Source organism: Gorilla gorilla, chromosome X, assembly GCF_029281585.2.
Source record: "Gorilla gorilla gorilla isolate KB3781 chromosome X, NHGRI_mGorGor1-v2.1_pri, whole genome shotgun sequence".
Classification (NCBI taxonomy): domain Eukaryota; kingdom Metazoa; phylum Chordata; class Mammalia; order Primates; family Hominidae; genus Gorilla; species Gorilla gorilla.
This window is the reverse complement of record NC_073247.2, coordinates 155,202,263-155,213,460: the sequence shown is the minus strand read 5'-3', so window position 1 is coordinate 155,213,460 and position 11,198 is coordinate 155,202,263. Positions and strand designations below refer to the sequence as shown.

General features: G+C 45.2%; 1 protein-coding gene across 1 annotated transcript; it reads left to right on the top strand.

Annotated features, from left to right (window-relative positions):
* The first annotated feature begins 1,174 nt into the window (after positions 1-1,174).
* Positions 1,175-10,181, top strand: LOC101140413 (sperm protein associated with the nucleus on the X chromosome N3). Its single transcript, XM_019019116.3, has 3 exons — positions 1,175-1,309; positions 1,434-1,613; positions 9,754-10,181. The coding sequence occupies exons 1-3, from the start codon at positions 1,175-1,177 to the stop codon at positions 10,099-10,101; spliced, it is 663 nt and encodes a 220-aa protein (XP_018874661.2). The 3' UTR covers positions 10,102-10,181.
* Positions 10,182-11,198: the final 1,017 nt, after the last annotated feature.

Sequence of the window (11,198 nt, the reverse complement as noted above, 5' to 3'; positions counted from 1 at the left end):
CTGTTCTAGGCACTTTACATTTCCATATGAATATTATAATTATCTTGTCAATTTCTATTAAAAATCCTTTTTAGAATTTTGATTAGAATTGAGTTGAACTTACAGATGAATTTGGAATAACTGCCACTTTACAATATTGAATCTTCCAACCAAAAATCAAAGTATACATCTGGATTTTTTATGTCATTAACTTATCATTGCAATTTTTTTGTAGTTTTAAGTGTACAAGTCATTTACATCTTTGGTCAGATTTATCCCTAAGCCTTTAATATTTTTAGTGATATTTTAAATTGCACTGTTCTTAGTTTCAACTTTCATTTGTTGAAATTAACTTCCAGTCCACCCTAGGACTACCACTAGCTGAAACACTGCCTCTTCTAATATATAAACTTCTAATATATAAACATACAATTGATTTGTGTATTGATCTCTTACTCTGCAATCTTGCTAACCTCAATTATTGTAGAAGCTTTTTTATAGATTGACTTTTCTACATATACTTTCATGTAGTCTTTCACAAAAGACACTTTTACTTCTCCCCTTCCAAACTGAATGCATTTTTTTTTGCACTGGACACAGTCTCCAGTACGAAGTATAACTATGCCCATACTGGTGCACATGTGGGTCTTAGATTGTAGCATCCTGCATGTAAACACTGAAAACAACTTCCAGCAATTGAATATCCACTCCTTCCCCCACCCACATACTGGCAGAATTCATGTTGGGAGAGTACATTTACTATGAACATACACCCCTCATTTGAAACAAGACTAGGATACACGGTAAAGAATGTTTATTCACTAAAATTTTGACAGACTGAAGGCCATTATTGCAGATTGGAAATAGGAAATTTAAAAGAACTACATGGACATTGGGTAAAATAACATGGGTTGAAATTTGCCTGACAATAGCCTAAAAGTAAATGGTCTTCAAGGTGCATATGAAGGAACTGTAGGAGGGAAATGGGATAATTAATTATTAATTATTAAATGTAACTAGTAATTAATAACTAATAATTAAATGTAGCCACACTAGCTTGGAGGGATTTGAGGTGAGACATCTAAAATACTAAGTCATGGTGAGGGCTGGAAGACAAAAGAATGAATGAATGACTTCATAGGAATGACTGTGGGGAAGGGCTTGAAGGAATCATCCTCTCGCTTCCATGGGAACCATGAACATTAAACATGGAGAAATGAGGAGCGGCAGCAGATCAGTTTGGGATGCATCTTCAGGGGATGCTGAAACAACAACAGCATTTGGTTTCCTCTACATCCCTGTCACCCCTCCCCCACAAGCCCAGGGAGTGGTCAGCAGTGGTGCTTTGTGATGTCAAAGCCACCTTAGGACTGCCATTGGCTGGGACACTGCCTGTATGATCAAACACAGCTCAAGGGTGTGGCTTTGCCTTGTCATCAGGAGGGTATATATAGGGAGGGCGAGAGCTCTGGGACATCCCACTGGGAAGCTTCAACATAGCTGTGGAAGTCTGCAGTCTACAAGAGCCTACTATAGACATTCTACAACCAACCAGAATCACGGAACAGCCAACTTCCAGCACCAATGGGGAGAAGACAAAGAGCCCCTGTGCATCCAACAATGAAAATGATGAGGTAAGATTGTTAGGTTTTGAAAGGAAGGTGAGGGTGAAAGAAAGACACACAGAGCGGGGGCGGCTCAAACAACAACACAGGAATATTGCAGACACCTGTGGAAGTGGGGGACCCACTTAATGCCAGAGCCCACCACTGCTTACAGGCTGGGGTGCTTATAGGTATGGGCGGGAGGGGCCTGGGCAGTATGGCTTGCTGCCTGGCAGGATATTGATAAGATGTTTTTATGATCAGGCTGTTTGGTCCTTTTTCCAGTGGGATGTCATTGTGGTGTTTCTTGGAACTTTGCCCAGCAAGATACCATAGGAAAGTTTCTTTAGTTGGACCTGTGTCCGCCTTGTGTTACAACGCTTAGGCAAGATTTTTCTCATGGCCTGAACCCCCGTGGAATGTTTCACTTTGACCAAGGTCTGCAAAATAGCAGGGTGCTTACAAAATGGTGGTTTGGACTCACATTCTTGCCTTCTACTTTAGTATAAAAGGAAGAGGGGCATTGTTGATTATCTGGCTGCTTCCTGCTGAATAGGGGAGCTGTAATCACGGTTTGGGTTTTGAAGCAGGGGGTGTCGGACTTCAGAGTTGTTTTCCTGGAGGCACTGGTACCGGACTTGGCAGAGGAGAAGGATGGTATCAATGTGTTGCTGGGTGGCTGCCTGGACAGGGGAGTTTAGCCTTCGGGAGATAAAGCAGGATATGAAGGTTAGTATACATGGGCCAATTGTAGTATTAAGAGGAGGAAAATCAAGGGTCCTAAGAAAGGGGCCGCCTGCTATCCCAGTGCTGACTGCAGCAGAGATGTTTGCTTCTGCTAACACTAGAATGAGATGTACAGCCTGCTTAGTGTGTGTGGAGAAAGATGAGACAGAAGCTACTAAAGGAACCTGGATGGTCTGCTTGTTAGGCAAAATGTTAATGTTTAGACTGAAACACAAGGGTGTATGTTCCTGACCATTTGGCCAGTAGGCAGAGATAAGAGTTTGTGGCACAAAAGAAGAAGACACTGGGGGTGGACAGACAAAAGTTGTAGGTTATGGTGGCAAGCCATGAGAAGGTGGGGGTTGAATTCTGCACAAACCCTTTGTTTTAACTTTTATATTCTTCCAAGTTGAATACCTGCCAGCAAGGGTAGCCCCTCTAAGGGCCTGATAGGAAATGTTGGTGGTGGAGGAGATGGAGGCTGTTTGGTTTTGGAGAGAGAGAGTTAAATGGGTTTTTGTAACTAATAGCCGTTGCAGTCCTGACAGGGCAGAAGGATACAGGTTGCAGTTGAGGGAATTGTTTGTGCATGTTTTCCAGGGAGCGCCCTTGAGTTGGATACATGAAGAGCGGCTCCAGCCAAGAGGGGAGGGGTTGGTAAAAGGTGTTTTATGGAATCCGTTCGTAACATATTCAGTTAAGAGGCTATGAGGCGAAGGAGGGTGACAGCCCTGTGTGTGACGGTGTGGGTGGATTTGATGGATTGGGGGAAAAAGAGTTTAGCTGATCAAAATTATAAACAGGTTTGGGAATGAACTGGTCAAGTAGGTGAGATGCAGGTTTATTTTGGACGGAGTTCATGTGGCCAGGTTGACAGGAAGGGCTGTGAATTGCTGGATTTGTGTGGACAAACAAATTTAACAGTTGGAAGGAAGAGGGGAGTGTGACTGATTTAAGAGGAAATGTGTGAGGCTGATGAAGGGGGCTCAACTGTCAGAGGTTGGGGGTGGGGACTTAGAGTATCCCACAGACAAAGAGGACAAAAGAAGAAAGAGGAGATTTGAGTAGGAGTGAAATTTTGGAAGGTGCCCTGCAGTCATACCTCCTGGATTAGTGTGACGAATTGGCATGGACTATTCAGGGACATGGGGAAGGGAAGCCAGGAAAGATCTGAAATAAAGTAGGAGATAAAAGATTGGAAATTGGAGACAGAGAGTGTTATGGACTAAGGTGTTCTGGATTGGCAACTTCTGGAATTCTTGTTAAGTACAGTGAGGTTGGTCCTGTCAGGGAAGGAGAATAATATGGGGGTGAGGAAATTTCTAGATGTGGTTCTGGTGCTCTTTTTAGTTTGGAATGATGTATTCAGTGTGGAAAGGATGTTAGCTTTGCCCCAGTCGGAGTAGTTAGGATAACCTGGTGAGAACATTTCCACTTAGGTTGGAGATGGGAGGAGGAGTCTGTGATTCAGACCCAGTCCCCTGGTTGTAGGGACAGGGAGGAGTGTTTTGAGGATGGACTTTCAGGCTGGGTCAAGTAAGCATTTGTGTACTGTCTTATTAGACTTTGGGTGAGGTGTAACGCCGGCCAAGTATTCCATATAGAATGCGGGGAAAATACAGGGAGATTCTGGAGGATAAAAGGGCATTTGTACATGAGTTTAAATGGGCTTAAACTGAGGAGCTTTTGGGAAATGACTCATAAATGCATGAGGAACAATGGGAGAAGTAAAGTCCAGGCCATTTTAACCTTTAGGGAAGATTGGTCAGTTGCTGTTTTCAAAAAAAGTTTCCCTGAAGATTCGGGGTGGTAAGGAATATGCAAAGCCAATTTAATGTTTACAGCCTTTACCAGCTGTTGGTTAAACTGTGAAACAAATTGGCCCGTTGTCTGACTGGATGCAAGAGGGGAGTTTAAACCGGTGGATAATATGGGTGGAGAGAATAGAAGCGATGGTGTGTGCCTTTTCGGTGGCGGGGGGAAAAGCTTTTAGAGAATGTATCTACTATTGTCAGAAGGTATAGGAATCACTTTCTGGGGGACATGTGAGTGATGTTGATTTGCTAGTCCTGCCCTGGTAAGTGTCCTCAGACCTTGTGTGTTGGAAAGGAGGTGGTTTGATAGCTTCCTGAGGGGAAGTTTGAGTGCAAAGGGAACATGCCTTAGGAATATATTTCAGATTGGCAGCCGTGGCAGAAGAATGTATATAATTTTCTAAAAGCTAGAGTAGGGGCAGTAAGCAGCATGGAAATGGTTGTGCACATATGAAAGTACAGAAGGTTTTTTAAACTTGGACAAGACACTTTTATCACTGAGATCAAACAATTTTTTCCTGAATGGCACCAGCCCGGGCAAGTGGGGTTCATTCCTTCTGGGTATATACAGGAAAAAATGAGCAATAACGATGGGGTTTTAAGGGCTGCCTGCCAGGCTGCCAAATTTGTTGAAAGGTTTCTCTTGGTTATGGCATCTTTAGACTTTCGGCACCCCTTGCAATGGATAATGGTGGCCTTTAGTGGTAGTTTATCTACCCCCAGCAGCTTATGTATAAGTTTGCCATTTCTTATGGGGGTTCCTTTTGTAGTTAGGAAATCCTGTTCCTGCCAGATGAAGGCTTGAGACTGTAGGACATGGTATGCATATTTGGAATGGGTGTAAATGTTGACCCTCTTTCCCTTTGCTAGGGTGGGGGCCCTGGTTAGGGCAACTAGCTTAGGCTGTTGAGAGGTAGCATGGGGTGGTAGAGCATTGGATTCTAGGAGTTTATTTTCAGCAATGATGGAATAGCCAGCTGCTGGACATGGCTCCCTAAAAGAGCTTCCATTAACTAACCGTGTATGTGTTCCCTGCAAAGGGGCATGTGAAATGTGTTGGAAGGAGGAGGAGAGGGAGTCTAAGAGGTCCAGACAGGAGTGAGAGAGCCTAGAATCGGAAGTGTTTACAGGGAGGAGGGTGGCTGGGTTGAGAGTTTTATATCTCTGGAAGGTGATTAGAGGGTTACCTAGGAATAAGGCGTGTACCTGTTATAAGCAGGATGGTGGGAGGGATAGAAGGGATTGATGGTTTATGAGGTCCTGTAGGTAATGGGAAGATGCAATAGTAGTGTGTTGGTAAAGAGGGAGTTTCCGTGCCTCTAAGGCCAGCGATGTGGCCACACCCAAGATTTTTAGTCAGAGTGACCAGCCTTGGTCACACAAAACAACAGAGTCCAGTTGTTTTGAGAGGCGCGCAGTGGCTTGTGTGGCGTCGCCGTATGTTTGGCAGAGTAGTCCAAGGGCAAGGCCCTGGTCAGAATGTACATACAAAGTAACGGGCTTGGTGAAGTTGGGCAGTCCCGGTGCCAGGGCCATTAAAAGGGCATTTTTAAGTTTTTAAGTGGGAGTTGATGGGGCAAGCTGGGTTTAGGGGTTTTAGGATGGGCCCATGTGAGGCCCTGTATAGTGGCTTGGCCAGCAAGTCAAAATTGGGAACTGACAGCCAGAAGTAACCCACAAGGCCCGAGAAGGAGAGAAGGTACTTTTTTGTGTGAGGAAGGGGCATGCCCCAAATTAGCTCCTTTCATTGGGTTGGGATGGCTTGAGAATTAGGGGTTAGGACAAACCCAAGGTAAGTAACTTTGGTTTGGGCTACCTGAAATATTGTGGGCTAGGTCCAAACTTTGGTTTGGGCTACCTGAGATTTCCTTTATTATGGAGGAAGTTTAAAACCTAAGTGGTGTGTTGGATGGACAGGTTAAGGAAGGGGCTACAGAGAAGGAGTTTGACATATTGCAGGAGGGTGCTGGCAGCAAGGGAAAGTTCACCTAGGTCCTTGATGAGGACAAGTCTGAATAGGTGGGGGCTATCCTGGAACCCCTGTAAGAGTACAGTCCACGCTAGTTGGGTGCACATGTGAGTATTAGGACTTGACCAAGTTAAAGCAAAAAGACTTCTGTAAGCCGGTTTAAGGGAATGGTGAAATAGGCATCTTTCAGTTCCAATACAGAGGAGTGTGTAGTAGATTTAGGAATATGGGAGAGTAGAGCATATTGGTTGAGGACCACTAGATGTATTGGTACCACTGCCTGGTCAACAACTTGGAGATCCTGGACAAAGGGGTAAGTCCCGTCTGTCTTTTGGAAAGCCAGAATAGGGGTGTTGTGGGGAGAGTTAACAGGCTTGAGAATATGAGCTTGTTAAAGTTTACAAATAATAGGTTTGAGGCCCCTAAGCACGGCTGCATTAAGGGGATATTGAGACTGAAAAAAGAAAATGGAGGAGTTTTGAAAGGTTATTTTAACTGGGATGTGATGTGTGGCTATTGTGGGTTTAGAAACATTCCAAAGTTTAGAATTAACAGAAGGTAACAGGGTAAATAGTGAGGATGAGTGGGGGGAGACGGAAGCATTTCGGTGTCAGAGTAATATCAAAGGGGTAGAATCGTAGGAGCCGCATTGCATGGAGGCCTGGGATTTACTTAATATGTCCCACCCCAAGATAGGGGTAGGGGACTGAGGGATAACCAGGAAAGAGTGGGTGAAGGGGGCTGTTGAATAGGTTGCATAATAAAGGACGAGTCTGTGCCTAGAGGGGATTTTATTGATTCTCACAATAGAGATCGAAGAACAGAAAAAGGGTCTAGAATATTCTGGTAAAACCGAGTAACTAGTTGTCGTATTGAGTATCCAATAGGAAAGACATGGACTTACTAGAGACTGACAGAATTACCCTGGGTTCCGAGGTGGTGATGGCAGTAGGGGTGGTGTACTCTAGGCCCCACCTGTCTTCAGGTACAGGTGGTGAAGCTAGATGAAGAGTTTCAATGAGCACAGTCTGACTTCCAGTGTTGCTTGATATCACAGATGGGGCAAGGCTTCCAGAGTGTCATGGGATTAGGCCAGGCGTTTGCCCAGTGTCCCTGTTGGATGCACTTATAACAGGCTCCTGGAGTTGACTGTTGCCAAGTTGAGGAATTCTGTATGCCTTGGGAACCCTGTTGAGTGGCAGCTACCAGCATTTGGTATTTAGCCTGGTCCTTCTTTAGGTTTGAGGTTTTTGGTTCTTCCTCTCTAATCTTATAGATCTTGAAGGCCACTTTGATTAAGTCTCTTTGGAAGGTTTGAGGGCCATCCTCCAGTTTTTTAAGTTTTTTTCAAATGTCTGGGGCTGACTGGGAGATAAAGTGTAAATGGAGGTCGATTTTGCCCTTATTGGTATTAGGGCTTAAGGTGGCATATTTAGTTGTGACCTTTGAAAAGGCGGGAGAGGAAAAGAGCAGGGGCGACTTTATTTATGCGAGCTAGAAGGCATGATATCATATGGGCTTGTTTCTGTCTGTCTACGGAAGTTGCCTGATAATTCCGATTGAGGTCAGTTCTGGGGACAGCGAGTGTCCCTATTGGGTTATGAGCAGCATCTTGTTGGTGGAGGGTGTTCTCATGGGCCTGGGCACCCGTAAATATGTGTTCCCTGTCCTTCAGGGTGAGGGTAGAGGAGAGGATGACATATATGTCATGCCAGGTAAAGTCATAAGATTTAGGGAAGTACAGACATTCCTTGCGGAAGGAGGTAGGATCCATTGAAAAGGAGCAAAGTCTCTTTTCAATATGGGAGAAGTCAGCTAGGGAACTTGAATTCAGATTATGCCTTCAGTCCTCGCAACCTCCTGCAAGGGAAAGACTTTGGAAGGCCTTTGGGCATGTGTCTGGTTTTTGGCAAAAGAGGGTTGGGCGTGAGACCTGGTTTGAGGTGGAGAAGGAAGGGGGATGGAGGGTGACAGTAAGGGGGTGGAGGAGCCGGATCCGAAGGAGAAGGTGGAGGGAATGGGAGAGGGCAGGAGGCAGAGGAAGGGGTTTGTTGTCCAGGTTGAAATTTAGAGGAGGAAGGCTTGTCTGGAGGAGGAGGCATTTTGGGGGGTTTCTCCTTGAGGAGGAAGATTTGAAAAGGTGAACAAGATTGGCAGGAGAGCGAGTGAGGCATGAGCGGAGATAAGCAAAGCACTTCAGATCATTTACCATTGTGTTGGAGAAAGATTTTTTAGATTATGTTGAATTTGAAAGTTGAATGTTTTGTTTTTTAGAAGAGGGGAGTGAATACTCTGGATGGGAATGAATACTCTGGGGAAAGTGAGTACCCCAGAAGGGAGTGAATACCCCAGAGGGGAGTGAGTTCTCCAGAGGGAAGTGAATACCCCAGAGGAAAGTGAGTACTGGATTCCACCTGGGAGAAGGGACCTGGAGAGTTGGGGCAGCCCCGTAGTTATTCATGCTCCCCAGAGGACGGAGCGGCCAGAGTGGCAAGTGTTCTGAGGCTGTCCCCTGAGAAAGGAGGCTGCAGTCACCTGGTGACTGGGGAGACCTCTCACCCAGCACTGGAATTTTTTTGGAGAACAAGCAGAAATAGAAAGGAATCCAGAAAGGAAGAATAGGGAGACTCACCCACGAATTGAAGCCCAGTGTTGGATGTGATGTCCAGCAATGGGGGTGATCCTGGTTGCAGCTGCTTGGGAAGGGGAAGGAAGGAAAAATAAGATGGAGAGTTTGATCAATATCTGGAGGTTAGTCCAGGGCTGGAGAAGATGAGAGAATAGGGGAAACAGGACTGGGAACAGAGAGTCCACTCAGGATCTGGAAGTAGGCCCCGGTCTAGTTTGTGCTGCTTGCTGCTTTCTGCTTTCTAGGTTGCAAGAGAAAACTTACCCATTAGAACCCAATCACTGTTCTGGGTTTTGGCACCAAAATGTTAGGTTTTGAAGGGAAGATGAGGGTGAAAGAAAGACAGACAGAGACAGTGCATCTCAAACAACAACACAGGAATATTGCAGACACCTGTGGAAGTGGGGGACCAGCTTAATGCCAGAGCCCACTGCCGCTTATAGCCTGGGGTACTAACAGGTATGGGTGGGAGGGAGCTGGGCAGTATGGCTTGCTGCCCAGGAGGATATTGATAAGATGTTCTTATGATCAGGTGGTTTGGCCCTTTTTCCAGTGGAATATCATTGTGGTGTTCCTTTGCAGCTGCCTGGAAAGGGGAATGAAGGAAAAATAAGATGGAGAGTTTAATCAATATCTGGAGGTTAGCCCAGGGCTGGAGAAGATGAGAGAATAAGGGGAACAGGACTTATGATAGGGATGTTTCTTTAGCTGAGCCTTTGTCCACCTTGTGGTCAGGTGGTTAGGCAGGATGCTGCTCATGGCCTGAACCCCCATGGAATGGTTCACTTTGACCAAGGTCTGCAACATAGCAAAAACTTACAAAATCGTGCAGTTTGGACTAACAGGTGACTCTACCCATGCCTCTCTTCTTCTTCTGCATAGATCCCTACCCTATGATTTCACCTTGTTCTTCTCTGGCACACACCCCTTCCTCAAACTGCATTCCTTCTCATAAAGCCCCCCTTGCTATCTAGTCTCTATCCTATTCACCCAAAATAATGTCTTTCTGGCCTCTCCCTATTTTCTTACCAGATGCAAGAGGTACCAAACAGAGTCTTAGCCCCCGAACAGAGTTTGAAAAAGACAAAAACATCAGAATATCCAATAATATTTGTGTATTACCTCAGAAAGGGTAAGAAAATAAATCCAAATCAACTGGAGAAAGACCAGTCCCGAGAGAACTCCATCAATCCAATCCAAAAGGAGGAGGACGAAGGCCTAGGCTTATCTGAAGGATCTTCAAATGAGGATGAAGACCTAGGCCCATCTGAAGGACCTTCAAAGGAGGACAAAGATCTAGACTCATCTGAAGGATCCTCACAGGAGAACGAAGACCTAGGCTTATCTGAAGGATCTTCACAGGACAGTGGGGAGGACTAGTCACACATGGAGAAACCAAATTGGACAAATCATCACCACTGATGGCGATGATTACAATAAAATCAAGTTTAAGGAGCTGATGACTGTGTTTATCTCTGCCTGTTGTCTGATGGTGTGGGGTGGGGAAGGGAAGGGAAGAGGTAGGCATTTGAGAAGGGAGGGATATGAGGTCCTGTAGGTTGGGAGACAGACCCACAGGTTGACAGTTAGCCAGACATTGCAAATAAGGACTGGGGGAGGACTGATTCCTCAGACAAATTTTCTTCTTAAAATTTTGTCTTACAGGAGAGGAAGAAAAGGACATGGTGTTTCTTGGAGCATGTGATTGTGTAGAAGGGTGTACAAAAAGATCTGTATTCGCTGGGCACGGTGGCTCATGCCTCTAATCCCAGCACTTTGGGAGGCTGAGACTGGCAGTCACCTGAGGTCAGGAGTTTGAGACCAGCATGGGCCAACATGGTGAACCCCTGTCTCTACTAAAAAATATATAAAAATTAGCCAGGCATGGTGTCAGGCACCTGTAATCCCAGCTACTTGAAGGCCAAGGCAGGAGAATCGCTTGAACCCAGGAGGTGGAAGTTGCAGTGAGCCGAGATCACGCTACTGCACTCCAGCCTGGGGGATAGAGCAAAGCTCTGTTTCCAAAATAACAAAAATTAAATAAAATAAAACAAAATAAAACGATCTGGATTGTATTTAGGTGACAGTGACACTCTTTCCAAAATGAAGACATCAAAATCACCACCTCCAGGCCACATACGTCATAGTGGCATGGGTTATGACTCATCCAATGCTGTGAGCAACTGAAGCCCCTCAAACGGATCAAAAACCTCACCCTACATAAAGTAAGACATCATGTCACACACACTAAAATAATGGTGCTTGGAGGCCATGGTCCCAATACTAGGGCATTTCCTTGTTAAGAAACTCTAGGTGGAGCAGTAGCCTACCAAGTGTGGGGCACTGGGAGTGGCCATTGTCTACCGCAGGCAATCAATGAAAGCATAGTCTACAGAGAATTTGAATCCAATGATACAAACAAAAGTTGGTATTTTTATTGCCACTTCCATACACCTGCATTTCTATAGAATGTCAAT

What these genes read in the sequence shown, in the direction of transcription:
- LOC101140413 (XM_019019116.3), top strand. Translation starts at nt 1,175, where the DNA reads ATGAACATTAAACATGGAGAAATGAGGAGCGGCAGCAGATCAGTTTGG. An exon ending in CCCCACAAGCCCAGGGAGTG is followed by an intron (nt 1,310 to 1,433) that starts GTCAGCAGTGGT and finishes GGGTATATATAG; the next exon opens with GGAGGGCGAGAGCTCTGGGA. An exon ending in CCAACAATGAAAATGATGAG is followed by an intron (nt 1,614 to 9,753) that starts GTAAGATTGTTA and finishes TTTTCTTACCAG; the next exon opens with ATGCAAGAGGTACCAAACAG.